This window comes from Globicephala melas, chromosome 7, assembly GCF_963455315.2.
Source record: "Globicephala melas chromosome 7, mGloMel1.2, whole genome shotgun sequence".
Taxonomy (NCBI): domain Eukaryota; kingdom Metazoa; phylum Chordata; class Mammalia; order Artiodactyla; family Delphinidae; genus Globicephala; species Globicephala melas.
Window position 1 is genome coordinate 103,189,921 of NC_083320.1, and position 24,322 is coordinate 103,214,242.

The 24,322-nt window shown below is 56.7% G+C and overlaps 1 protein-coding gene across 1 annotated transcript in view; it reads right to left on the bottom strand.

Annotated features, from left to right (window-relative positions):
* Positions 1-994: 994 nt before the first annotated feature.
* The window catches only part of TFCP2L1 (transcription factor CP2 like 1), a 58,334-nt gene continuing 35,006 nt past the window's right edge, over positions 995-24,322 (bottom strand). Inside the window, exons 3-15 of the mRNA XM_060301510.1 lie at positions 23,219-23,295; positions 22,565-22,670; positions 21,770-21,876; positions 20,506-20,658; positions 16,838-16,948; positions 14,366-14,457; positions 12,510-12,558; positions 12,335-12,428; positions 10,115-10,205; positions 9,211-9,314; positions 6,644-6,786; positions 2,303-2,354; positions 995-1,041 (exon numbers count right to left, since the gene is read on the bottom strand). Of these exons, the coding sequence (XP_060157493.1) occupies positions 995-1,041; positions 2,303-2,354; positions 6,644-6,786; positions 9,211-9,314; positions 10,115-10,205; positions 12,335-12,428; positions 12,510-12,558; positions 14,366-14,457; positions 16,838-16,948; positions 20,506-20,658; positions 21,770-21,876; positions 22,565-22,670; positions 23,219-23,295 (1,226 nt within the window). The remainder of the gene's footprint in view (positions 1,042-2,302; positions 2,355-6,643; positions 6,787-9,210; positions 9,315-10,114; positions 10,206-12,334; positions 12,429-12,509; positions 12,559-14,365; positions 14,458-16,837; positions 16,949-20,505; positions 20,659-21,769; positions 21,877-22,564; positions 22,671-23,218; positions 23,296-24,322) is intronic.

Below are 24,322 nucleotides of genomic sequence, written 5' to 3' on the forward strand. Positions count from 1 at the left end.
TAAGAAAGGTGATCCAACCATTCCAGTGCAGGTGAAATGCCCCAAACACACCCTCTACAAATGAAAAAAGAGAAACATTTAAAGGGGAGCCCTCCCAGAGGATACAATGTCTCTAGGAAGCCTGGCAAGTTTGGAGGTCTTCTCTACATGGGATTTGCTGAGTCCATTCAAGAGGGCCTGGTGTCGGGATAGTCAAGGTCATGTGATCCTACAATGGAATGTTCATTTCCTAGTCCTCCTTTACCCATGATTGTTTAGGAAATAAAATTATACCGAAGGAGCTCAAGAGGAATCATCTGGTTCTCTTCCCTTTTATATTCATGAGAATGTGCCTAAAATTAGTCTTTCTAGCCTCCCCCTGTCCCTCCCAAGGGCCTTAGAACTAGGTCTGTGTGGCCCCGTGGCGTGTCTAGCCCGGCAGTGAAGAGATGCGAGCCCACTTCTGGGCTCCGAGCAGCAGCAGACCCTTAGAATCAAGGTAAATGTGAAAGAAGCAGGAGGCACAGAATAAACCCAACTCCCATCGATCCACCCAGTAACAGGACAGACGGATGCTCAGCAGGGTCACGGAGACGGGAAACCGACACGAAGACAGGAGAACCGTCGCAAACCCCCATTTCGTCAGCAGCCCCATCACTGAGCCAGTTACCAGAGAAGAGGGTGAAGGCAGGGACCAGTACAGGTGGCACCCAGGTACCCGGTGAGCTAGCCTCCAACTAGGGGAGCATCAGAGGAGATGCCCCACCGTCGGCCTCTTCAGAATGGCAGGGCTGGGAAGAAAAACAAGGAACCGCGCCCAAGCTGGGGCTAGGGGGAGGGGCAGGCTTTCTGCCCGCCAGAGACATGGCCTCCGAGGGTCTCGGCTAGGGGTTGGTCTGTGGCTTTCACAGGCTGGGCCAGGTCCCTCCTCGCCGCAGCTTCCCGGGGTGCGATTTCTACATCCAAGGGGGTCCGTGGGGCTGAGGGTAGGAGGTGGCTGCCTGCTCGTCTCTGTTCAGAGGCCACATTTCAGGATGACGTGGTAGCCGTCATTGCTCTCGGCTGCAAGAGATAAACGTGGCGTTTTACAGGAAGAAAGGCAGGCCGCTGTGGCACCTGGGGGCCATGGGATTAGGGTACCAGCAGACACCCTGCCGTGGACACTGGCAGAGGCCACGCAAATGAGACTGTGCAGAAAAAAGCAAGCTGACGAAAGCAGAAATCTCAACGTACACCTTCACGGCTGCCTTGTTGAGTTTCTTTTTGACAGCGGGCTTTTCCACCACAGCCTGAGGCCCAAGGACTGAAGGGCCTATGTCCGAGGAGGCTTTGGGCGTGGCGGCCCCCAGGGCTCTGAAGGCAGCCGGCAGCTAGATCCAGAGAACAGGGGGGAGGGTCCAGGGCCACGGTCCAGGGTCTATGGCCCGGTCAGGGGGCTTTCATTCCCACCTGACCCCACACACTCACCTGCCCCAGCCCTACAGGGGGTCACAGCTGGTCTCCCACTTTTCCTGGCATGTGAGTTCCTTCTCAGACCCCTTCCTCAGGTGGGTCCGCCGTGTCCCCCTGGTACCACCCAGCCCCGGGTCCCCGATCCACACGGCCTGCAGACTCAGCTGCTGTATTCCATGCCCACTCCTCCCAGAGACCCACACTTTAGAAACATTCAAACGGGTCTTACTGTAAGTCCCCTACACACGAACGAGTTCCATTCCGAGAGCACGTTCGTAAGTCCAATTTGTTCGTACGTCCAAGAAAGTTAGCCTAGGTGCCCAACTAACACAATCAGCTATGTAGTACTGTTTCTACACTTGCTTCCGGACATCCTGGGCTCAAAATAAAGATACTGTACTACTGTGTTCTATACGACACTGTACAGTAAAGTACACAAAAGCACAACCACTTGTAGAGGATGCGTGCACGTGACAATGTACGCCAGACACGTGAACTAACTTGCGTGACTGGACACGTGAACACACGCTCGCATCTTTGGAAGTTTGCAACTTGAAGGTTCGTATGTAGAGGACTTACGGTACTTCTCGTTGGCACTGGGTTCGTGAAGCACATACTGTCTGGCCAGGATTTCCCTTTCAAAGTGACCTTGGCGCCAGCCGCACCACTTCTCACGTTTCCGAGGCTAGGCTTCCCGGGAAGTGTGTGTTTCTTTTTCCCAGAGGATGTTCCCAGGTAACACTCTCTCGAGGGCCCACCCCATGCAGGCCCCACTCACCAGCCTGCCCTCCCCGATACTCCGTTAACCCGGGGGGAGTGCAGCCAACATCCTTTAATTAAACAAGAAAAGGCAGGGAGGCGGGGGCTTTACCTTTTAAGGTACTGAGGATGAAACAGGATTCATCTTGGAAATTCTGCACCATCTGAAAGGCAAAAGAGAGACCCTGTCCCTTCAACAACGAGTTCAGAGACTGAAAAGCCTCAGTGACACGGAGCCCAGCTGCTCGCAGCATCAGGAATGACAGGCGCCGCGTTTACGCAAGTGCAGGAACACGCTTATGCTTAGCCCTCACGGAGAGAACGTGACACAGAGTAGATGGACAAAGCAATTACAGTTTCGAGTAACAAAAACTGAATGTAAAGGATGGAAAGAAGCCTGGAAGGGAATGAAGATGTAAACGTTTAATACAAGACTAAACTGTTCCTGATTTGCTTTCGTTTTGCTTTTTTCCTAGTGACTGGGTTTTCCAATCCCTATAAGGACACGTTACAGGAGCGGGTGTGTGTAAAACAGCACCAGATAAAAAAACTAAAGTGCTCTACACGGGGAACTATATTCAGTATCTTGTAACAACCTATGAGGGAAACGAATCGAAAAAAAGAATACATATATGTATATACACATATACTGAATCACTTTGCTGTACACCTGAAACTAACACGACATTGGAACTAAACCATCTTTCAATTAAGAAAACAATGCTTTAACGAAACCCTCGTGATTAGTAGGCTCTGCATATCAGAGTCCTTTGAGGACCAACTATAAACAGAAGTCCACTCCCTGCGTCTACAAATGCGGGGCAGGAAGCTTATGATTACTCACCAGCCCCCTCTCTGGAGCTCTCGTTTTGATTAACAGCCCGGTGACCTTAGATAAGGCAACTTCCTGTCTCCAGGCGCTGTCTGTAAAATGAGGCTGTTTCGATGATAAAAATATATATATAACCAGGATGCAGAGCAATGGGAATGGGCATCCTCTTCTGGGGGGGGTCGTTCATCCAAATGACTGCTTTCTACAACTGTTCACAGGACGCAGCACAGACGACCACACACATCTCTCCTGCAGGCAGGTGCCCTAGGTAAGCTCCTGCATGTACACACACAAAACACACCTAAGGATGCTGAGAGCAGCGCTGTCTCTATGAGTGAAAACTAGAAACAGCCCTCACGTCACCCAGCCGTAGAAGCAGCGGGAACAAACAAGGACCTGATCACACCCGGCTGCTCGACAGGGCCGGTGACCTCCAGTGCCCCTCAACATGCACGAATCAAAAACCGTAAGTCCCTGAGGAAGGCACTCCTATCCCCCTTCTATAAAGTTTTAAAATAGGTGAAATTAAAGAATGCATTGAAGAAGAACCAGGGAATGATCAATATAAAATTCAAACCAGCACTGGAGGGGAACGTGAAATTAGCCCACAAAGGGGGTTCTAACAAACACCGCACTAACCTGAGTGCAGGCATGGAGGACTTTAGTTATTCTTTAAACTCTACAAATGAGCTTCCTCTATTCTAAATATGTATGCTGCATTTCACAGGACACCTTTAAACAATATGAAAAATGTACACATCTACCTAAACATACCCACAACACACATACTGGCCAATGGGACAGCAAAACCCCTTTCCAGATGAAAAGCACAACCCACATTTTACTGCCCCCTCCCCCCCCATGACTGCCCCAGATCCTGCAAATCCGTCCACCTGTCGACCCCTGCCCCTCCCCCAGGCCCTAATGACGCATGAAGTACATTCACGCTATGCTGCCGGCCTGCTCCCTCGGGGACTCTTGGCAACCCCACTGCTGGGGCATGCCAAACCTGAAGCAGGGCCCACACGGGCTTAATCAGTAACCGCCTTGTTTAATGAAGTGCCCTTGCACCCCAGGGGCCGGCTGCACGGCTGGCCAGGCCACCTCCAGTGCTCCGGGCAGTTAAGAACCAAAGGTTTCCAACTGATTCGGGGTTAAGAGGCAAGGAGACTTCAGGGGAATAAGAATCACCTACTTAGCGGAGGTGGCGTTTGAGTTCTGTTCTCTGCTTCACTGGCTTAACTGCCTGCTCTGGGGGGGACACAGGGCAAGCTGGGGGAAGGAACCCCTCCAGGGACCTGTGAAATTGCAAGGGTTCTGAGCATTCTTGGCTTTTGTCTTCACGGCAGAAATGCATTTGTGAGATGCAAACTGACGAGTTTTCCATGTCGTCACTACTGCCTGATGCTCAGGGCGTTTCACGCGTCCCGGCTATTCTACAGGACCTGCTCAGGCCAGCAACTCTGGGCTACATGTGCTTTATCTGTGAAACGGGGGCCAAAAAGCAGCCACCGTACACTCGATTGTAACGATGTGGAAGGAATTCTGAACTGGTGACAACAATAGCAAGTTGCAGATCAATGGCCCTTTGTTCAAATGGATCCTGGCTGTGTGTTTTTAAAAACCCACACCTACGCACACTCAGGCATGCAATGGGCACACGCACAAAAAGTTAGCTGGCAGAATTACATCCAACTTAAGGTAACTCCGCTAGGAAAAGAGAGTGGGGAAGATAAGGGCCTTTCACACTTGCCTTCTGCTCATATTGCCTGACTTCTACGAACTGTGAATTACTTTTTAATTAAAAAGGACAGAAGGGACTTCCCTGGTGGTCCAGTGGTAAGGAATCCACCTTCCAGTGCAGGGGACGCAGGTTCGATCCCTGGTCAGGGAACTCAGATCCCACACGCCTCAGGGCAACTCACCCCGCACGCCACAGCTGGAGAGAGCAAACCCGCATGCCACAACTAGAGAAGCCCACGCGCCGCAAGGAAAGATCCCGCACGCCTCAGCGATCCCGAGTGCCACAACTAACACACGGCGCGGCCAAAAAATAAAATAAATAAATAAATATTTTTTTAAAAAGGAAGGAAAACACCACCTTGCCCACCCCCAGGATGAAACTCCTATGAAACGGAGGACTCCCACGTAGGGGGGGCTTGGGCAATTATGATGACAAGTGACAACAGGATTGCTCCTGATGATGATGATTTATGAAATATACAGACCATTAAAAGCCTTACATGTTATACGCTGTCAAATTTAAGGATCTCTCCATCACTTGTTTCCCAAAACAAGTGCCTGGCTAATTTAGCATCTGCCGGTACCTGACACTGTTTTCTATTTTATCCTTACTACAGCCTGCTTGATGGATAGAATTATCCCCATTTTGCAGACATGGAAACTGAGGCTCAAAGTCATTAAGTAGATTAGCCCAAGGTCACCCGGCTACGAGGAGCCAGTCCAGGTGGGGACATGGGTCCAATTCCGAAGCCCACAACTTCCCTGCTTTCCCAGCCCCCCTTCCTGTACCGTCCCCTCCATCATCTTTCTGCTGAGGCTTGCAGAGTTCCCAGGGTGGGTGGAGGGTCTGCTGGGGGCTGGGCTGGGGGCTCAGGGTTCCACCTCTGCTCCTATCAGGACAGTTCTGTGTAAACGCCTCATTTCAGGGGTGGTTGGAGAGTCTGTGGGCTCGACGCTCAGGCTCTGCTGCCGGGCCACCAGCCTTCCCACCACAGCCCAACCTCTTACGAGCTGTGCACCCTGGGGCCATTACGCAGCCTCTCTGTGCCTGTTTCCTATCTGTGAAATGGGCTCATGACAGCACCTGCCTCACAGGGAGGCTGCCAGGATTAAATGAGTCACTTAGAACAGTCGCCGGGACACAGTAAGCGCTGATGGAACGCTAGTGCTCATAATTATTATTATTACTATTATTAAGAGAAGGGGTCCAGGATAAGACAAGCTTAAAAGCTTCTGTTCTACAACAGGCAGGAACGCCTGAAACATGTCATCAAGCCCGTTTAATAACTCCCTCAGGAGCCAGCAGTGGGATCTGATCACTCGAGGGCACGGTCGCCTGGGGGCCGTGTTCTGTATCTGTGTCCTCTGTCAGGGGCCGCTTATGCCCTGCAGAGGCCTGTGTGGCCAGAGACAGACCCTGGAAGGCTGTGGCACCTTCACCATTCAGCATAGGACGCCTCTGTTCCCCGAGAGCCCCGGCCTCTCCATCATCAACCCAGCCCATGTCACCTCTCCTGGGCCTGCCCCCTCCCAGCCCCCGCCCCTGCCCTGGGTGAGCACCTGCGTCTGAGTCCTCACAGCCCTGACTGTAAGCGCCCCAAGGCAGGGATGCGAGCAGGGCACCTGGCCGAGGGCGGGGTTCCAGATGGAGAGGCGACAGCTATTCAGAGCCCATGGTCGTGGCCTCAGACCCCTCTCTCCCAGCTCCCCGGGCAGCCCCTGCAGCTGAGAGCAGGCCATAGGCAGATGAACCCGGTTTGCCATCTTCAGCTTAAAGTCACCCCCAAGCCCCGCAGGGCGCATTTCGGATGTGGGTCCGCGGCTCCCGCCCGTAGCCCTGGGCCCAGCGCCTCGGGCCGGCGGGACTGCAGTGCTCACCTCGTTGCTGACCACCACGTGGATGCCGGTGGGGCCCTGCCGGTACACCCGATGGATGTGCTGCGGGGAGATGCTGTACAGGTTGGCGATCTTCTCGATCAGCTCCAAGGTGGTCAGCTCCTCCAGGAAGATGGCGTGGTACACTGCAGGGCGGTGGACAGGGCCTTCTATAGGACAAGCGGCTGCCTTCAAAGGAGCCCGCCTACTCTCCCCGACCCCCCAAACCAGTAACGTGCTTGTAAGAATGTCCACCCCCAGATGGACTCGCGGGTTCTGGCTGTACTGGGGACGCGTCTGGAAGCCGCAAGGCTCCCTCTCGGCCCAGCGCCAGCTGACAAGATTCCAGGCTCCGTTCTGTATTCCTGTTTCATTCTCTCTTGGGGGACTTGTGTAAAATGGAGAATCCCTGCATCCACCCTGGACCAAGGACGCCCATCTAGGGGTGGAGGCTGGAGGGGGAACAGCTGGCTGAAGTCTGCATTTAAAAAAATTTTGGGGGGCCCGCGCCCCACAGCTTACGGGATCTTAGTTCCCTGACCGGGGATTGAACCCGGGGCCATGGCAGTGAAAGCCCCCGAGTGTCCTAACCCCTGGACTGCCGGGGAATTGCCGAAATCTGCATTTCTTAGAAGCTTCTGGTGATTCTGAGGTGTGGCCTGCTATGGAGGAGAAAATCCTGTGTCTGCATTCCTTCCCTTCCACTGGTTAAAGGGGTTACTGGACGGCTCCCTGTGGCCAAGAGTGAGACGTAAGATAATTGCTACCTGACGGCAGAAGAGAAAGGGTCTGTCCTTACCCTTCTCCACGGCACAAACAATAGTCAGCTGGAGCGCTGTGACCCCAAAGGGCGGGGTGGGGGGGGCACCAGGAATATCACCAGACAGTTGAGACAACAGGGACCCTGAGGCTGGAAGCAAAAACCCAAACCAGTCGGGGAGGAGCAAACCCCGTGGGTGAACTGCGGGGGATGAAGCAATGCCCAGGAACTTCAAGTCCCTTAAAAAGTAAAACACAGCTGGATGAAACAAGAGGTGCTGAAACTCCTTGCTCAACTAAGGAAGGAACCCTTGGTTCAACAAATCCGATCGGCGGCCTGGTATGCTAAAAGCACGTGCGCGCGCGCACACACACACACACGCACGCACGCACGCGCACACGGCGGCTCCCTTTGAAGGGGTGGCAGAGTCCATGGGGTTCCAGCCACACAAGAGACTCGCCTTCCCCGGATTTCAAATAGGAGGACCCGCACCCAGACCCTGTTCAGAGAATGCGGTCGCTGTGTAACCTTCCTTCCCAAACTAACGCCGGGGAAGAATCCCAGGCCTCTGTCGTAAGATTCCTTTTTATAACAGAATTCTCATTGAACTTTTCCCCCCAACTTTTCAGAGCCAGTTCCACTTTTTCTTATTTTACTCTTGGACTGCTGGCAGAAAAGAGCCAGAAGGATTGCAGTGCGGCCCTCTGGCTGTAACCTTTTGTCTCTGGCCTTTCCTGTCCCTGGAGGAATGTGGGGGGGACCAGTACTGCTCAGAGCCAGCGGATGGTCAGTCACCCACTGCTCAGAAATCCTCTCATCGGGGGCCGCGTGGGGAAACGAGAGGCCCTCGAGCGGGCCAGCCTAGGTTCAAATCCCAACGCTGCCACTGCTAGAAGCCAGACCTCAGCGCTCTCCACACCTCTGAGGCTGGGGGTGTGGGCTGGGCGCCTGCCCTCGCCACATGTGCAGGAAACCACGAGACTCGAGCTCTGTCCTTCACAGACTGACCGCGGTGGAAGGACCCGGACATTCGCAGAAATGTCCTGAGGCCCGGACGCCAACGGCCAGTGCCCGGAGATTTGGATCCTGGCTCTGCCACTCACAGCACTGGCATCTCGGGGCAGCCGCTGTGCCTCAGTTTCCCCCACAGCAAACCATGAGCAGTTCCTGCTAGGGGAAGAAAATGGAACGCCCTTAGCCCAGGGTCTCGGGCATCCTTGCTGATCTGGAGGGGCCCGCAGAGAGGTACAGGGGGCTCTCTCTGCAGACGACGCAGAGTCCAGACCCCGCAGGTGGGGCCGGGCAGCTCATCAGACTCGGCACTCACAACGCTCAGAAGCAAGACGCTGAAAACTGCCAACCCCAAAGAGCCATGTACCCCAGAGGCGCTCCGAGAACCCCCTGTGCAGCGACCGAACCAAATGGGAAAGTCTCATCCAGCTGGGGGAACACACAGGAGGACACGCTCCTGGGAATACAGCTGTCACTCGTCACCAGCCGAGGAGCCAGAAAGCCCAACTTCCAGTTCTACCACGAGTAGCTGAGTGGCATTAAGGGGACGCAGCTCCTCGCCAGCCCTGTTTCCCCAGGTGGAACATCGGTCACCTGGACCAGCCATGCTGGGAGATGATGCCCGCCCTAAACATTTCACCCCCAGGATGAAGTACAACAAGAACTCCTCCTGCATGAAAGGTGGATCAGAGAGGCGTCCTCAGCCGTGGACTCGTGTTGCCTCTCCTTCTTGTGTCTCTTCCCGTTACTCTGCCGCCCTCTATCCGGCCAGGGGTGTGGGGCGCACCCCACAACCCACCACACAGATTGGGGTCCCCGCCGCCGTCCCGCTTCTGCTGCAGGGGCACGCGGCTCTGCTCCAGCTCCTGGCAGACGTAAATGGTCATCTTTGGCCTCACGTTCCTGGCAGGAGGAAAGGAAATAAACAGCAGGTATGAGGGACCAAGCTCTGTTGTTCCAGAACCCAGGGTGGAAAGAGCAGTAGGAGGGACTTAGGGGGAAAGAAAGAAGGCTACGGGGGTACAGAGTGCCTTTCATCGAGGAGCTGTTGGGGACAGAACCCCATCTGGAAGGACCTTAACAGCTTCGCACAGGCTTGCTGGGGACAGGGGGTGGACGATCCCCCCACCCCCGACCCCGGTCCTGCAACCTGCCCAGAGCGGGGCTCCGCCCGGGGCACCAGTCTCAACATAGGAGGTTTTCCGGGGTGACAGTCAGAGCAAGCGCTCTCTCTGGCTCATTCTGAGCTCATTTCATCCTCACACACCTATGAGGAAGCCAGGACCACCCTCCCCTTCTACAGATGAGGAAACTGAGGCTCACGGGGGTTAAGGGTTCGGCCCAGTTGCCAAGTTCCTAAGAGGCAGATGTGGGATTCAAACCCGGAGGGAAAACTGCGCTGTCCACATTGTGCCCATTTAGACCTCACCATCCACGCCTGCCCCGCCCCCAGCAGAAGCAACAGGAAGCAGCTCGAAGCCCAGGACCATGCGAGCATCTAAGAACCAGAGGAAGCGGCCAAGGGGCTGAGACTCAGAGGCCAAGGCCCCCGTCAAACAGAGAAGAGGGAGGGAGGGGAGGAGGGGGCTTTCCGGGCAGGGTGGGCTGCGAGCCACGGCATCTCACTTGCCCGCGGGGGCCGCCACCCCACTCCTGGCGCCTCCCAGCCACACCCTGTGCCCCCAGCGGGCACCAACACCCACCTGCCTTTGATGGCGTTAAAAAGCCGGATCCCATCTGCAGGGCCGCAGATCTGGACCAGGTCATCGCGGGACATCTTCAGCAGGTCAGCACCTGGGCAGGTACATGGAGCCGCCTGTGACCCGGGGTGCGGGGGAAGGGCTGCACCTGCAGACCCCGGGGGAGGGTCGAGCCAGCCTCACCCTCAGGGGGTACAGGCATCCCACAGGGAGAAACAGCACGAGGAGATCACAGCCCCAGCGATGTCAGAAGCTCAACCACTGGCTTCACAAAGGCAGAGGAACCGCCGGGCGTTTTCAGAAGTTCAGAAGCCCTCACTGCCTGTGGCTGCCTGGCCCTCCCTCTGCACCTTTTATTGGCATCACTGTCAGTGACGTATCTTATCAGTGTGATCGCGTGTGCACTTGTCCGGAGACGAAAGCTCACGGCTCCCCGACGCTGCCGTTCTGAACGCGCCCGGGCACCCGTGCACCCAGCACCCAGGTCAAGAGGCAGGACATTCCCACCATCCCACGGGCCACCACCTCCCCCACCCTCACCTCCGGGGAACTGCTCTCCCCACTTCTCACACGCAGAGGAGTTTCACTTGGCTTTTAGCAGCTGTGTGAATAGAACTGAACACTAAGCACTTCTCTAGGTCTGGCTCTCCCTCCAAGCTCCGTCTAAGGGCTCATTCGTGCTGCATGTAGTTGTGGATCACTCGTGCCCACTCTTAGGTAGGATTCACTGCACGAATAAAGCACAGTTCCTGTACGCCCTCTCTGCCGCTGGGCTTTGGGGGTGCTCCCAGTTTGAGGCGATCATGAGTAACTGTCTATGAGCATCCTGGTACGTGGATGAAGACGAGTCCCTTCCTCGAGGCCCGAGGAGTCCCCTAGAGCCCTGTGCCCAGGTGGACTCTGCAAGGCACGAGGATGCCTTCAGCCTTCTGCGGAAAACTTCCCAACAGCCACGTGGTCTACAGCCACAGCATTCGCCCCCGTTTCCTGCCCCAGTTAAGATACAGTTTTAGGTACAACACTGCAGGTACACTGGCTCCCCTTCCATGGGGAATAAAGCCAAACTCCTTGCACTCTCCAAGAGGGCCCCTGGGCGCCTCTCTGACCTCACCTGCCGCCCGGCCCACTCGGCCCCATCACCGGGGCCCTCCGCTCCGTAGTCACACCTGGCAGGCCCCACCTTGCGCCTGCCCTCTGCTTGGAAAGCTCACCCTCCCACACCCGCCTGGCTCGTGCCCTTGCCTTTCCAGGTTTTGCTCAAGGCCGCCTCCTCGGCACGGCCCACACCACCCCCTGCTTAAGGGGGGGCTCCCCTCCATCCTCCTCCCGCCCAGGCTGGCCCAGGTCCCTCCACCAAGCCTGCCCATCCCAGAAGGGACACGGCGTGTTGAGATGGGCGGTTTACACCTCCGCGCTGACTCAGAGCTGCCCGAGGACAGGGTCCCTGCCTGACTGCCCTGGTACTGTCTACCCGCAGCACAAAGAACATGCTCAGAAAAGCTGAGCTCAGGGACTTCCCTGGCAGTCCAGGGTTAGGGGGCCCCGGGTTCAATCCCTGGTTGAGGAACTAAGATTCCGCAAGGCGCGCGGCGCAGCCAAAAAAAAAAAAAGAAAAGCTGAGCTCAAAGACCACGGATGGGGTGCTGGTTCCCTTCCACTGCCACAGATGTCCTTGAGGGCCAGTCTTCTGGTTTCGGCCAACACTTGACTCTCTGTCACTCTGGGCCGACTGCCGGGGAGCAAGGTTCATGGCTGTTACCCTGTCCCCCAATGCCCCCGGCTCAGGGCTGCTGTCTGATGGGACCACCAGCAAGGGCTTGAAAAACCTTTAGAGAAGGAAGAGCTGCTTTCCCTTCTCGCCCGTGGCTGTACCACCATCTCCCGGGTCACGGCGCTGGAGACAGCACGACGAGCAGCGTTTGCAAAGAAAAGGCTGGGAGGCTTGCTGAGTGTGCACTGGCCTGTCGGCTAAGGGCCTCTTCTGGGCGAAGCAGAGCCCACACTGCGGGGGAGGGGCACCTTGAAAAGGCTCCCAGACGGTCCTCCCGCAAAGCCACGCTCGGCTGGACACCTCAGGGGCAGGACCGCCCACGAGCCCACGGCCCAGGGCCAATACACACAAGTGACCACAAGTGACCGCGCTGGGTCACCAGGACAGACCTGCGCACATGCTGAGCGTTCCGAGATGCTCGCGGGGTCTGAGCACCATTCAGAGACGCTCACCTGAGAAGCTGGCGAACAGCCGGCAAAACTGGGAGAATCTGTTGCGGTGGAGCCACTGCTGGGCGTCCTGCGTGGAGGCCGAGGGAAGCAGGTGCTGCGGGCAGAGAGGACGGGCCTTGACGGGGTGCCCGGTGCGCACGGGACAGGCAGCCGGCGCCCAGCCGCGGACACTTACGTCACTGCCCACGGGCAGGGCCTCCACCGGGTGGGTTGGGGAGCTGTTGCTGAAAGGAAGAAGAGAGGTGGTGAGCGGCGAGGATGCTCCTTCCTGGCTGAGAGGCTCCTCGCCGGCCTGCCCTTCACTTCCCTCTGCTCTGGGGCTCATGAAATGAAATGGGCCCTCGAGAAAAATACAGACCTGCTCCATCCCTGGAAAGCCCTAACAAAGCCTCTGGTGTGGACGGGGGCTCTGATTAACTACACACCCTCATCCCTCAGCTACGGCTCCAGGGCTTGTTTTGGCCAGATGCTGTGGTCCCCACCCCGAGCCCCAGCACGAGGGAAGGGCAGGTTGACCAAGCAGACCGGGACACACGCCTCACGGGGACTCAGTGCTGGGACAGCGAAGGGCCAGCCACACCCAGGAGAGGGCAGAGGAGTCCCTCGGGGAATTATTCTGCAGCGAACAAGCACCCACAGTTTGGCATCCGCCACGAGAAAACCATTCTCACGTTTTTCCCCAAAGGGAGGCAGAGACCTGAACACCTGGGTTTTTATGTCAAGAGAAAGACACATGGAGAGACGACCCTTCCAGATGGACAGTGGTGATGGTACCACTTGAACGGACTTAATATTACTGACCTAGCCACTTAAAAACGGTAAAATGGTAAATTTTATGTTTTGTGTATTTTATCACAATGAGAAAAAAACAGACCCCTGAGGGGATGAGCCCTAGACCAGTCATCGGTGACTACATATGCACGTCATCAGGGTCTAGGGGGTGCCAGGGACTTTATACATGTTCCCCTGAGCCTGCGTGGAATTCATGCTCCCCCGGTCGTGAGGAAACCGGAGCTGCAGGAGGTTAAGGAACTTGCCCCCAGAAAGGTGCCGATTTAAGACTAGGTCTGCTGAATCTAAATGTGACAGCCCTTCCTCGTGCCCCCTCTCAAGGAGGACTGTCCTCACCTTGTAAACCAAGTTCATGTCTCGCTTACCCATCAGTAGTTATCTCTCTAGCACGCGTGGGCTCCATTCTGCATGTTCTACCCTCACCTGTTAAACCCGCCTGGCACCCTCCCTGCCTCACCCTGGCCCCACGAACAGGATGGGCAGAGCCATCACAGGGATGCCACGGCCCTGGGACAGGTGCCACAGCTGCCCGCTGGTCCCTGCAGCCCCGTCACCTCGGAGTCAGCACCGCCTGTGCCTCGGCAGGGCTGGACCACCAGCAGTGAGGCCGCTTCTGTGCTGCAGGCCTGTGACCCCAGGGGCAGAGCGGGTCCTGAGCTGAGTCCCCCTGCCTAGTGACCATGCACGCGGGTGCAGAAAGATCTAAGAAGCCCCCCCAGGGACCTCCCTGGTGCTCCAGGGCTCAGGACTCGGCGCTTCCACTGGGGGGTGGGGGTGGGGGGCGGCGCGGGTTTGATCCCTGGTCGGGAACTAAAATCCTGCAGGCCGCTTGGCACGGCCAAAAAAATGAAGCCCCTCTGGCCGCTGCAGGGTCCAGAGGTCTGCCTCCTGAGGCCCCCGACGTCCAGGAGGTGGGCTTTCCCCTGAGAGGCACCAGGCAGGCTACCTCAGGGGGCCGGCCCAGGACCCCCGCAGCCCAGCCCACTTTAACCGGGGGAGGGAGTGGATGCCTGGTGCTCCGCTGCCCTAGCAGACAGCCTTCCTAGAGGTGTGTTCAAGCACAAGAACCTGGACGCGTGATGCTAAGAATGGTTGTGAATGTTAACACCAGTCAGCCGCCCTGAAACCCAGATCGATGCCAGGTTACAAAAGGAGCAGAGACCCAGGGAGGAAAATGAGGAAAGGAGCCCACACCCGTGGTCACTCCAGGGACCGCAAAGGGAGAGAGGGTGCACGTACCCTTCGCCAAGGCCGAAGCTGTTCGGAGAGCCGTTGTAGCTTGGGGACGAGGCACTGTTCACCTGGTAAACCACGTCGGGCCACGGGGAGCACTGCAGGGAGAGAGCGCAGGGCAGCGGTGGTCCCAGCCGGGCCACTCGGTTCGGAACCACGATCCTTCCACACCCAGCCCACACTGACCCGGCGCTCGGGGACGGGCACGCTGCTCGGGCCACACCGAAGAAACCAGCTAGGGCAGAGAAGAGGCGGTCCCCAGAGCAAGCAAAGCATGACACGTGTCTGTCTGAGCTTCCGAGGAGTCAAAGCAAAGAGGGAAACCTCATCGGTCCCTTGATTCCTGGGTCCACAAGAAAAGAGAGTAAAACGCAAGACAGGCCAGTTGCCCACAGGCGGGTCTTGGGAGCAAATGCACGAAACAGGGAGCACGGGGCCACAGACCACTGCCAACGGGAAAGCACCAGAGAAGCTCTGAATCTCCCGACGGGCCTCTGCTGAGGGGACAGACGAGGCGTCTCCACGCTGACCGGGAGCAGCCCCCTTCCAACCCAAGTCTTCACACATTTACCACATTTCAGGAGCTCCCCCGCTTGCAGACCAGGGAGACGCAGCAACGCGAAAGCTGTGACCCCTGAACTCCAGGAACTTCTCGTGCGGAAGCTCAAACGGACACGCGAGAATCCCCCAAGGAAAGCAGAGACGTCGGGTGCTGCCCGGTTGGGGGCGGCAAGGGGTAGCCCGCGCACCAAGCATTCCCTGCTTCCCTTCCCTGTGACGACTGACACCGCTTTGGACACGGCCAGTCGGAAGCATTCCTGAGATTTACTATCACCCACCCGACCACAGCGTGGGTCAATATTTAACTCTGTTACGAGTGAGGCCTGGAATGTGTTGGTGCCGAATCCTGCAGCCCCGGGGGGAGGGGGGAGGGGGGAGGGGAACAGGAAGGTTGATGAGCAGACAAGAGGGGATCCGGCAGCTCCCAAGGTCACAGGCCAGGTGCGGATTTCAACACCTGGCCTGGGACAGGGGCTGGGACGTTGCCCGGAGCATGCCAGGGGACCTGTCCTCCAGCAGGGAAGTCGGGGGAGAGGCAGAGGCCGGGAGGAGAAGGGTCACCGGGGTGCCTCACGAGCACACACCAGGCCTGGGAAGGGCTAAGGGTCCAAGCACGGCCCCACACACTGCAGAGCTGGCTCTGCCCTGCTGCAAGGGGGCAGGACTCCCTGGGCCAGGGCTCTCCGGCCACCGTCAGCCTCGACCCTAGGAAAAGCCAGCATGCATCTGTCCACGCCACAGAATTAGCATCCCTGCTGCACATACTCTTCTGTGTATGGCTTTTCACACACACACACACACACACGCAAACACACCCTCACACACCCACAGGCCTCTTAGCCCCCTGTCCCTGGGCCTCACCCTTAACCCAGACTTAACCCCACCATGGTCAGCACTGGACCTGAGGCATCCACGGAGGGCCTCCTGAGTAAGTCAGATTACTCAGTGGACGAGCCCAACACCTATCAACTGGCCTGATGGCAGGACACAGCGGGCAAGAGTTGTTCAAATCAAAAACAGAGCCCAGTAAAAGAGGCAGCAGCAGCAGTGACCCGTGACGGGAGGAAAAGGGACCTGTGGTACGAAGCAACTCAGAGGTAGCCTGGACGGAAGAACGGCTGGAGCAGGCTGGCGTCGGCGGCAGGGCTGAGAGGAAACGCACCCCAGTATCCACCCAAACAGCAAAGAACGAGAGCTATTTACAGTCTCTGACCCAGCAATCCCCCTCCGAGAACAGATGCTGCAGACGTTCTTTCCACGTGCAGGACTACACTCGCACAAGGTGTTCACGGTACCCTGTGTGAAATGGCAAGAGCCTGGAAATAACCCAGCGTCCAGCAAAGGGCCATCCAGACAACGAAAGCTACACAGCTGGATAAAGAACTAGAAAGCTCTTTATGAACAGACAGGAAACAGACTCCAAGAGAGGCCATGAATTAAAGACAGTCAACCACAGAACAGTGTGTGTGCGTACTGTCGGGGGAAAAAAGAGCGCATGGGGCAAACGTGTATGAACTGGCTTCATCTGCAGAGAACGTTGGGCCAGATACACAAGGAGCCGGGGGTCGCCTGCTGCCCCGGGGAGAGAAACCGAGGCCAGACAGTGCTGGGAAGGATATTTTCCGACGGAGATGCTCTTATACCTTTTGAATTTGGACCACATGAATATATGATCTATTCCAAAAATCTGAAATAAAAATAACCTAATCTTGAAATGCGCAAAGGGCAGCAGAGAGCTAGAAGGTACTTGTGAAACACCTCCCTGGACACCGGGCCTTAACTGAAAGCGCTCCGGACAAAGGAACACACCACGATTTAACGGGCGCTCTCGGTAGAAGCGTTCACCCCAAATGGGCACTTTTCCAAGGATCTAAACCCACCCTCGCCGCCCCTGGCAGAAGGCTCCGGCCGGCTCACCTCTGACAGGATGGTGGTTTCATAGGATGGCTGGTATTTCTCCTTCTCTTGGGCCGTTCTTTTTTCCATCTTCTCTCGGTCCGTCTTCTGCTTCCGGTCAGCTCCCTTTGGCTGTAAGTGCAGAGCACAGGGGTCCAGTGAGTTCAAAGCAGGCAGAGGCAGCTGTCGGGGGGAGATCCAGGGCTGAGCAGTGGGCCCCCCCCACCCCAAGGCCAGCACATTCCCCACCTCACCCAGAAGCCCTAGCAGGATCTCACGGACAAGAAAGCACCTCTCTCACCTCCCAGGCATCCGACACACAGGTCCACCCGCCCGGAGCCCCTGCCCACCCCGAGGGACTCAGAGCCTGCTACAGGGTCCTACGGGGACTCTCCAGGGTCCACTCAGCGGACCATGCAGAAATGCTGGGAGCAGAGCTTTACCAGTGGCCACTTGCTAATGGAGAGGACCCCTCGAGGGCCTTCCGTGGGTTCCCCGTGGACCGTGACAGGAAGTGGATGAGCTGGGAGCTGCTGGCCGGGGCTCGGTCTACAATCGCACGCCATCTTGGCCATCTTGGGGGCCTCCTTGCCCCCAAGTCCTAGGACTACGACCACGCTCCCGGCTTCCACCCCAGCAGGCCCAGCTGATGGGGACCATCCTGACCACTGGGACTATCCCCTCCTGAGTTCAGGGCCTGGTGGTCGGGGCCAGATATCAAGAGTCCGCAGGACCCAGAACTGAGCGCGTTACTCTGTTGGCAGTGGACCACACGCAGTGGGCAGTCAGGGGGGAAAGTTCATCCTCAAGCTCGATGGCGCCTTTGGGATCATCCTGGCTGCAGTTTTTGACTCCCAGCTCAGGAGATTTGAGGAAATAGTCCTCAGGGGGATGCCCAGGCTGGAGGGAGGGAGGTTTGCTGGGGGTCCTATGGGGACGTGAGTGACAGACCCGGTGTCCAGTGGGAGAGCCAGGCATGCGGCAGCCGGGCTCCCATCATCGGGTTTCCCTGCTCCACCTCCGTCCTCCCGTCCTCCTGTCCCAGAAAGGAGGCCCTTCTTCCCGGCCCAGAAGCATTACTGGTAAAGCGTGGCTGAGCCTGCCTTTAGGGGGCAGCCTGTGGGGCGCCGGCGGGGCAGGGAGCGGCCCAGACACCCCCATGGAGCCCCAGGGCCGGGCTCCGAGAAGCCAGGGTTTCCTAATAACCAGGGTGATCTGAGATGGGAGAGTGATGGGCGGTTCGGCTGGGCTGTGCCTGGCGCCAGTGCACACCCATCTGAGCTGCTGCTGGTGCGGGTTGGGGGGCTGGCCAGGTCACCTCAGGCATTCTGGGGAGCCCGTTTCGGGTATCAGAGGCTCCTACGCCCCTGCAGGAGATGGTAAGGCAGCTTCCGGCCCCAGTCCCCAATAACGCCTGGTGTGCGGCTGAGAAGTTGAGCAGAGCCCTCACTCCTGAGCTTCCCCCTCGAGCTGTAGGAGGGGAAGCTCACGGGAGCCATGGGGAGGGCTAGGCATCCCTGGCGCAGACGGCCCCTCCCTCCTACCGTCCGGCCGGCGCCCATTCCCAGGGCACACGCTCGGAAAGCGCTGGAATCACACTGGACGCGCCCACCACCTGAGGGCAGAAGACAGCTGGTGGAACCCTGGACCTGGTCTGTGCGTGACAGGGAGGGGGTGGGACTGCAGGACAGGCAGAGACCACCCGCTGCACAGCCTCGGAGCTGTCCAGGGTGAGCCAGAATCACCCTGGACCCTGGAGCACCCACAAGACCAGAGGCACCGGTGGACAGGGTCGGCAGACTAATGCTCCCCAAAGATGGCCACGTCCTAATACCCAGAGCCTGGGAGGATGTTACCTTCCAGGGCAGAAGGGGGCGAGGTTGCAGACGGAATTAAGATGGCCAACAACATGAGATTAAAATAGGAAGATGAGCCTGGATCATCCCGTGGGCCCAGTGTAATCACAGGGGCTTAGAAGTGGAGCGGGGGCGAGCAGGGGAGTCAGGGTGATGTGTGTGAGAGGGGCTCTACCTGCTCCAGCTTTGAGGATGGAGGAGGGGCCACAGGCCAAGGAATGCGGAGGCCTCCAGAAGCCGGAAAGGGCAAGGGAACAGAGATTCTCCCCTGGGGCCTCCAGAAAGGAATTCAGCCCTCCTGACGCCCGACTCTAGCCCAGTGAGACCCGGTTCAGACTTCTGACCTCCAGCATTAAAAGACAGTATGCAGTACTGAGCCACTCAACTTTGGGTCATTCTTTTACAGCAGGAAGAGGAAACAAATATGGGGCAGAAATGTAACTTCCTTCGGAGGCTGGTTTCAAGGCTTCATAATGATGCAGCAGGTTTCTGGAGGGTGCTACCGCCCTGGCAGAGAAGACAAACTCACGCTCCCCCCACCATCCCTCCCTCCCCACCCAGGGTGGCAGCGCTAACTGACCAAGGTGTCCCAGTGCACAGAGCCCGGCCAGGGCCTCAGGACCCTTTGCCCACAGCCCTCGGGCGGCCAGACGCTATCAGTGGGGATGAAGCCAGCCGCCCAGCTGTGTGGCCTGAGTGCAGACACGGGCAGCTTCAGGGCCTTCCAGTCCAGTTGGGAAACAGGGCAGATCACCACTCCACCGCCAAGTTGATGGTTCTACCTGTGGGCACTTATTTCCACATACACCCCAAGCTCAGGAAGATCAACACTGACCCAGCTTCCTCCGGGACGAGGCCCTATTTCTACGGCCGATCACTCTGGCATCTCCAGCCCCAGCAGACGGAACTTTGTCGGCAAGTCCCCAAGTCCCCTGATTGTGAAAGACGGGAAGGACGGGGAAGGCACTGGGGCCGGTCCGCGCCCCGTCCTGGGGCACCTGCTGGGATCTCCTGGCTGGCGGGCAGGTCCAGCCTGCTGGCGACGGGGCCTGTGGTCCGGCTCGGCACCGGTCCACCCACCCTGAGGATGATGCGGGGTCCGCGGCCACCCTCCCTCCCCGCGGGGCCACCCTGAGCTACACCACTGTGGACCGTCTTTAGGAAATACTCTGTCCAGACAGATGAGGTGAGAAGCAACGGCAGGAGACTGCAGGGGGTGAGACGAGAAAGGAAAAGAAGGGAGGTACCAGGAGGCCACTGCGCAGGGGCAAGGGAAGAACATCCGCTGGGATTAACAGACACACGCTACCATACGTAAAACAGATAACCAACAAGGAGCTGCTGCGCGGCACAGGGAAATACTCTGTAATAACCTCAATGGGAAAAGTATTTGAAAAAGGATAGGTACGTGTCTATGTATAACTGAATCACTGTGCTGCACACCGGAAACTCACACGACATTGTAAACCAACCATACTTCAATAAAAACAAATAAATAAATCACATCCACGGTCAGGACCCACACGGGAGGTCTCCTAACTTGACTTCTAAGGAGAACCTAATGGGCAACTACAGAATGTGCGGCCAAAGTGCTTGGGAGGAAAAACAAAAATCTACAAGCGTGCCAATCCCACCACTCCGGTCAAGTAGAGCCGAGCCCGGCCGTCTGTGCGGAAGAAAGCAGGCAGGCTGGCTCATCAGAGCCCAGGCAGGAGCCCCGGGCTACTCATGGGGACGCCGCACTCCCTGCTGGGCCTCCGCGTTTTGGCATCGCCATCCCAGGCAGGGCGAGGGGCCGGGTGACGGCGGATGGAGCTGGCGGGGCCGTCCTACCTTGAACACCTTGATCTGGCAGCTGGCCGAGTGCAAGTGTTCCGTGTACTCCCCATTCTCACTCTGCTTGAAGGTATCGATCTGCACCCGAAAGGGCACGCCCTTCTCGCCCCCGTGCTTCCTCGGGGTGAACTCTGTGCTGATGCAGTGCACCTGCAGGGGACGTGGGGGGCAGGTAGCCAGAAGCAGGCGAGGGTGGGCTCTGGACCGCCCCCCGCCCATGGGCTCCTCTCCAAATGGAGGTTTCCATTCCACACGGTCAGACCCACCTCCACCTCTCCGCTCTCCCCCAGTGCTGTCCACTCTGTCGGGCCGCTGGCCGCCCCATGCCCTAACCACAGAGGGCCTGCCCTCTCACCTTTGTCCCTTGACCTTGGAGGCCCCGCCTGACCACCTAAGTCCTTGCCGTTGCTCCAGGCCCACTGACCCCAGCAGACCCCCTCACTCCCGCCCCTGAGAACTCTCCCTTGGCAAATCCCACAGACCACAGAGCAGGGACCACAGCTTAGTCCCTAAAGGCCTGGTGGCCAGGTTACTCAGGCCAGGCCAGAAGCTGGGACCACTTCTTTATTTCTCGTTAGTGCCTGTTACACAGAAGGCACTTGACGTACATTTCTTGCTATAACACTGTGATCACGTCATAATACAATTCATCTTATTGTAACAGTAAACGGTAACATTATTATAATTCTTTTAAAATGCAGTTCAAGTATTGAAACTATGCAAGGCAAAAAGATCGCTCACTTTTACTGAGCGATTACTATGAACCAGGCCTTGTGGTCATGGCTCTGTTTTCACTCTCTAATTTATAAGACAGGTGGGAAAGCCAAGAGGCTCAAAACGGGACACACAGTAAGAGAGCCAGGGGCAAGCCCGGAAGCACAGGGCCCCGACTGGGCCCTTGGCCACCTCTATCTGCCATGGTGTTTAACACAAGGCCAGGTTCACAACCAGGTGCTTGAGAATTAAATAATTAATTTAATAATAGAAACAATTACGAAAAAAATTTTCACTTCAAATTATTTATGCTAGGCCGTACTTCTTTTGCAAAAAGCTTACATACTGATAAGCAAAACCCACACAGGATGCTACAACGTCCCGAGTCCTGTGACTCTGAGACACACCCATCCACCCTTTCAGCCTCCTTTCCTGCAGCAGAGGGCAGGAGCCCATCAGGGCCCCCCGGAAGGATGGTTTCGAGAAACGGCCCAAAGGACCCCAGAGCTCCGGCTTCCCCACCGAGGGCAAGCTCCCTCCCGCTCACCTGAATGAAAGCAGATGCTCTCTTCGAAGGGTCCCACAAAAACTCAACTGCATTCAGCTGGGTCGGGCTGGCCCTGGGGTCCAAGATACCAACAGACAGTGGAATATCTGTGCACATACACACACAAAAGTGCAATCGTCAGCCACTCCCAAATATTTCGGGAAGGATTCTCATTACAGGTCCAAATTCCTTACACAATTCGAAATGCCAGAAGTTCTGAAAACTAGGTTTTGCGTAACTCACTGGGCAGAAGCCTGACTTGACGCCTTTACCCCATTGTGTAGAGTCATTCTGTTTTGCTGCAGGAACATTGCTCTGCTTGACTGCCTGTTGGCGGTGTGACCCGAAGCTATGGGTCTACAGGCCTTACTATCATTCCAACCTCTGAGTTCCAAAACCCATCTGGGCCCAAGGGTTGTGGATAAAAGACCGCGGGCCACCGCCTGAGCCCCCAGTTCCATTCCCACTGCCCCTCTCTGTGAGGCCCCCCCGGCCCTTCATCACCCATCATGACCCTTTAAGGCAGGATCTTTCTGTAAAGCTTTCCCTGCTTCTCACTCCCTGACGGCAGGTCCTTGAATCCCGCGTGCCACCCCATCCCAGGACCCCGGAAAAGGTGAACCGCCGAGGGTAGGCCTGGTGGCACGGTCACCTCCACCAGCTCCTGTGGGGTTTCACACAAGGCAAAAGTGCGCCAAGATGCCCTGGACAGGCCTGGGTCCGGAAGGCACCCAGGAAGGACCCCCGTGTGCCTGGAGCTCCGTCGGCCTCTCCCTCCTGGCCCGGGAGACTCACCGATGTCCAGGATGCGGTCCCCGGGCCGGCTCCACCGCCAGCCCTCCAGCTGTTGGTGCTCCGTGTACTGTAGCCGCCGGTCGTGGAACACCACGCGGATGATGCTCTGGGCGGGGGGAGGGGCAGGGGTGGCAGTAAGGGACAGCTGAGGGTGGGTCCTGAGAGGGACCCACAAGGAACCTGCCCTCAACCATCCCCAAGACAGACACACCTCCTGCCCTCCAAGGCCTGGAGCTGCCTGGAGGCTTCCTCCCCGCACCCCTCCCAGAACCCCAACAATATGAATGCCGGCACGAACACAAGTGCTGCCCTTCTTTCCAGGGTTGCTAAGCGCTCTGCACACATGGGTCCTCTACAAACCCTTCTCCACAGATGAGTAAACTGAAGCTCAGAAAAGGCTGGGAAGAGGCAAAGCCAGGCTGGAAGCCGAGTCTGTCCAACCCAGCGCCCAGTCCATCAGCCCACGCCCCTCTAGCTCCCAATGCTGCCGGCCCGCCCGAGGCCCCTTAGACAACACACTCCAGGGACCAGGAGCCCACCTCTGTCCCTGGAGCTTTCCCCAAACCTCCCAGGCACTCCCGCCACAAGCCCAGGTGCTGGGACCCCGACAGAGCACCCTCAGGAGCCCAGAAAGGGCACAGCTGGCAGCCTCACCTTCACATATTTTGTGTTCAGATCCTGAAAATCTCCCAGCTTCCGATTCTCCAGCAGTCGGATTTCATAAGACTGACCTGGAGGGGGGATAATAGGACATTTTCCATTTCTGGCTTCAAATTTGGGACTCCCCCAGCTAGAGGTCTTCTCAACACCCTCACGGCCCACCCAGGCCTCACGGCCCCAGGGACCAAAGCAGAGAACAAAGGCCACGGACAGCTCAGATCATGCTCTGAGTTTGTCCATGCGGCCTGGAGAGGCGCCTGGGGCTCCCAAGGTAACGCGCGTGACCCCTGGAGAGAGAGAGCACCTCTACGATGTTCAAAGACATAGAATCGAAAACAACACACTTAGCGTTCAATTTACAGAACACAACTTCGTATTTCTTTTTTCTGTTTTCTTTCGGCCTCACCACGGCTTGCAGAACTTCCCTGACCAGGGATCGAACCCGTGCCCTCTGCAGTGGAAGCGCGGAGTCTTAACCACTGGACCACCAGGGAAGTCCACGACTTCATATTTCTTTATGAAGAACACCCCCTATACACTCGGATGGAGAACACAGATACTTAAATCTCCATTAAATAACTGACCGGACCCTTCCTGAGAGCAGGTTTAAAGGAACGAATAAAAGCCTGTTAAACATTGTCTCTAATTGCAGAATGAAATGCATTTTCTCAAGTTAAAAGAATTTCATGTATTTGAAAGGGTGTGGGGATTCTATTTGGGGACATGTAACCAGCACGAGCCGGTGAAAGAATGTAAATGGAGGAAACATCCGTCCATAAGAACAACCCCAAACTTTAAAGGACCTGCAAATAACCTGAAGAAAACGACACATATTTTATTGGAAAATAAAATATAGCTTGAAAAAATAGGATATGCCACATTCCTAGAGGGGAAGATCACCTAGCAAATGGTATCAACTTTTTCCAAACTAAGTAAATTCAACCACAACTCTACAACAGCTTAGCATACATCAGAGCTTCATAAAGGATGCTTTACAAATAAGAGAGAACAAATGATCTCATAATTGTTCTTGGTAAATCTAATCAAAATTTGTAAATCTTGTTCTTGGTAAATCTAATCAAAAATTTAAAAATTTTT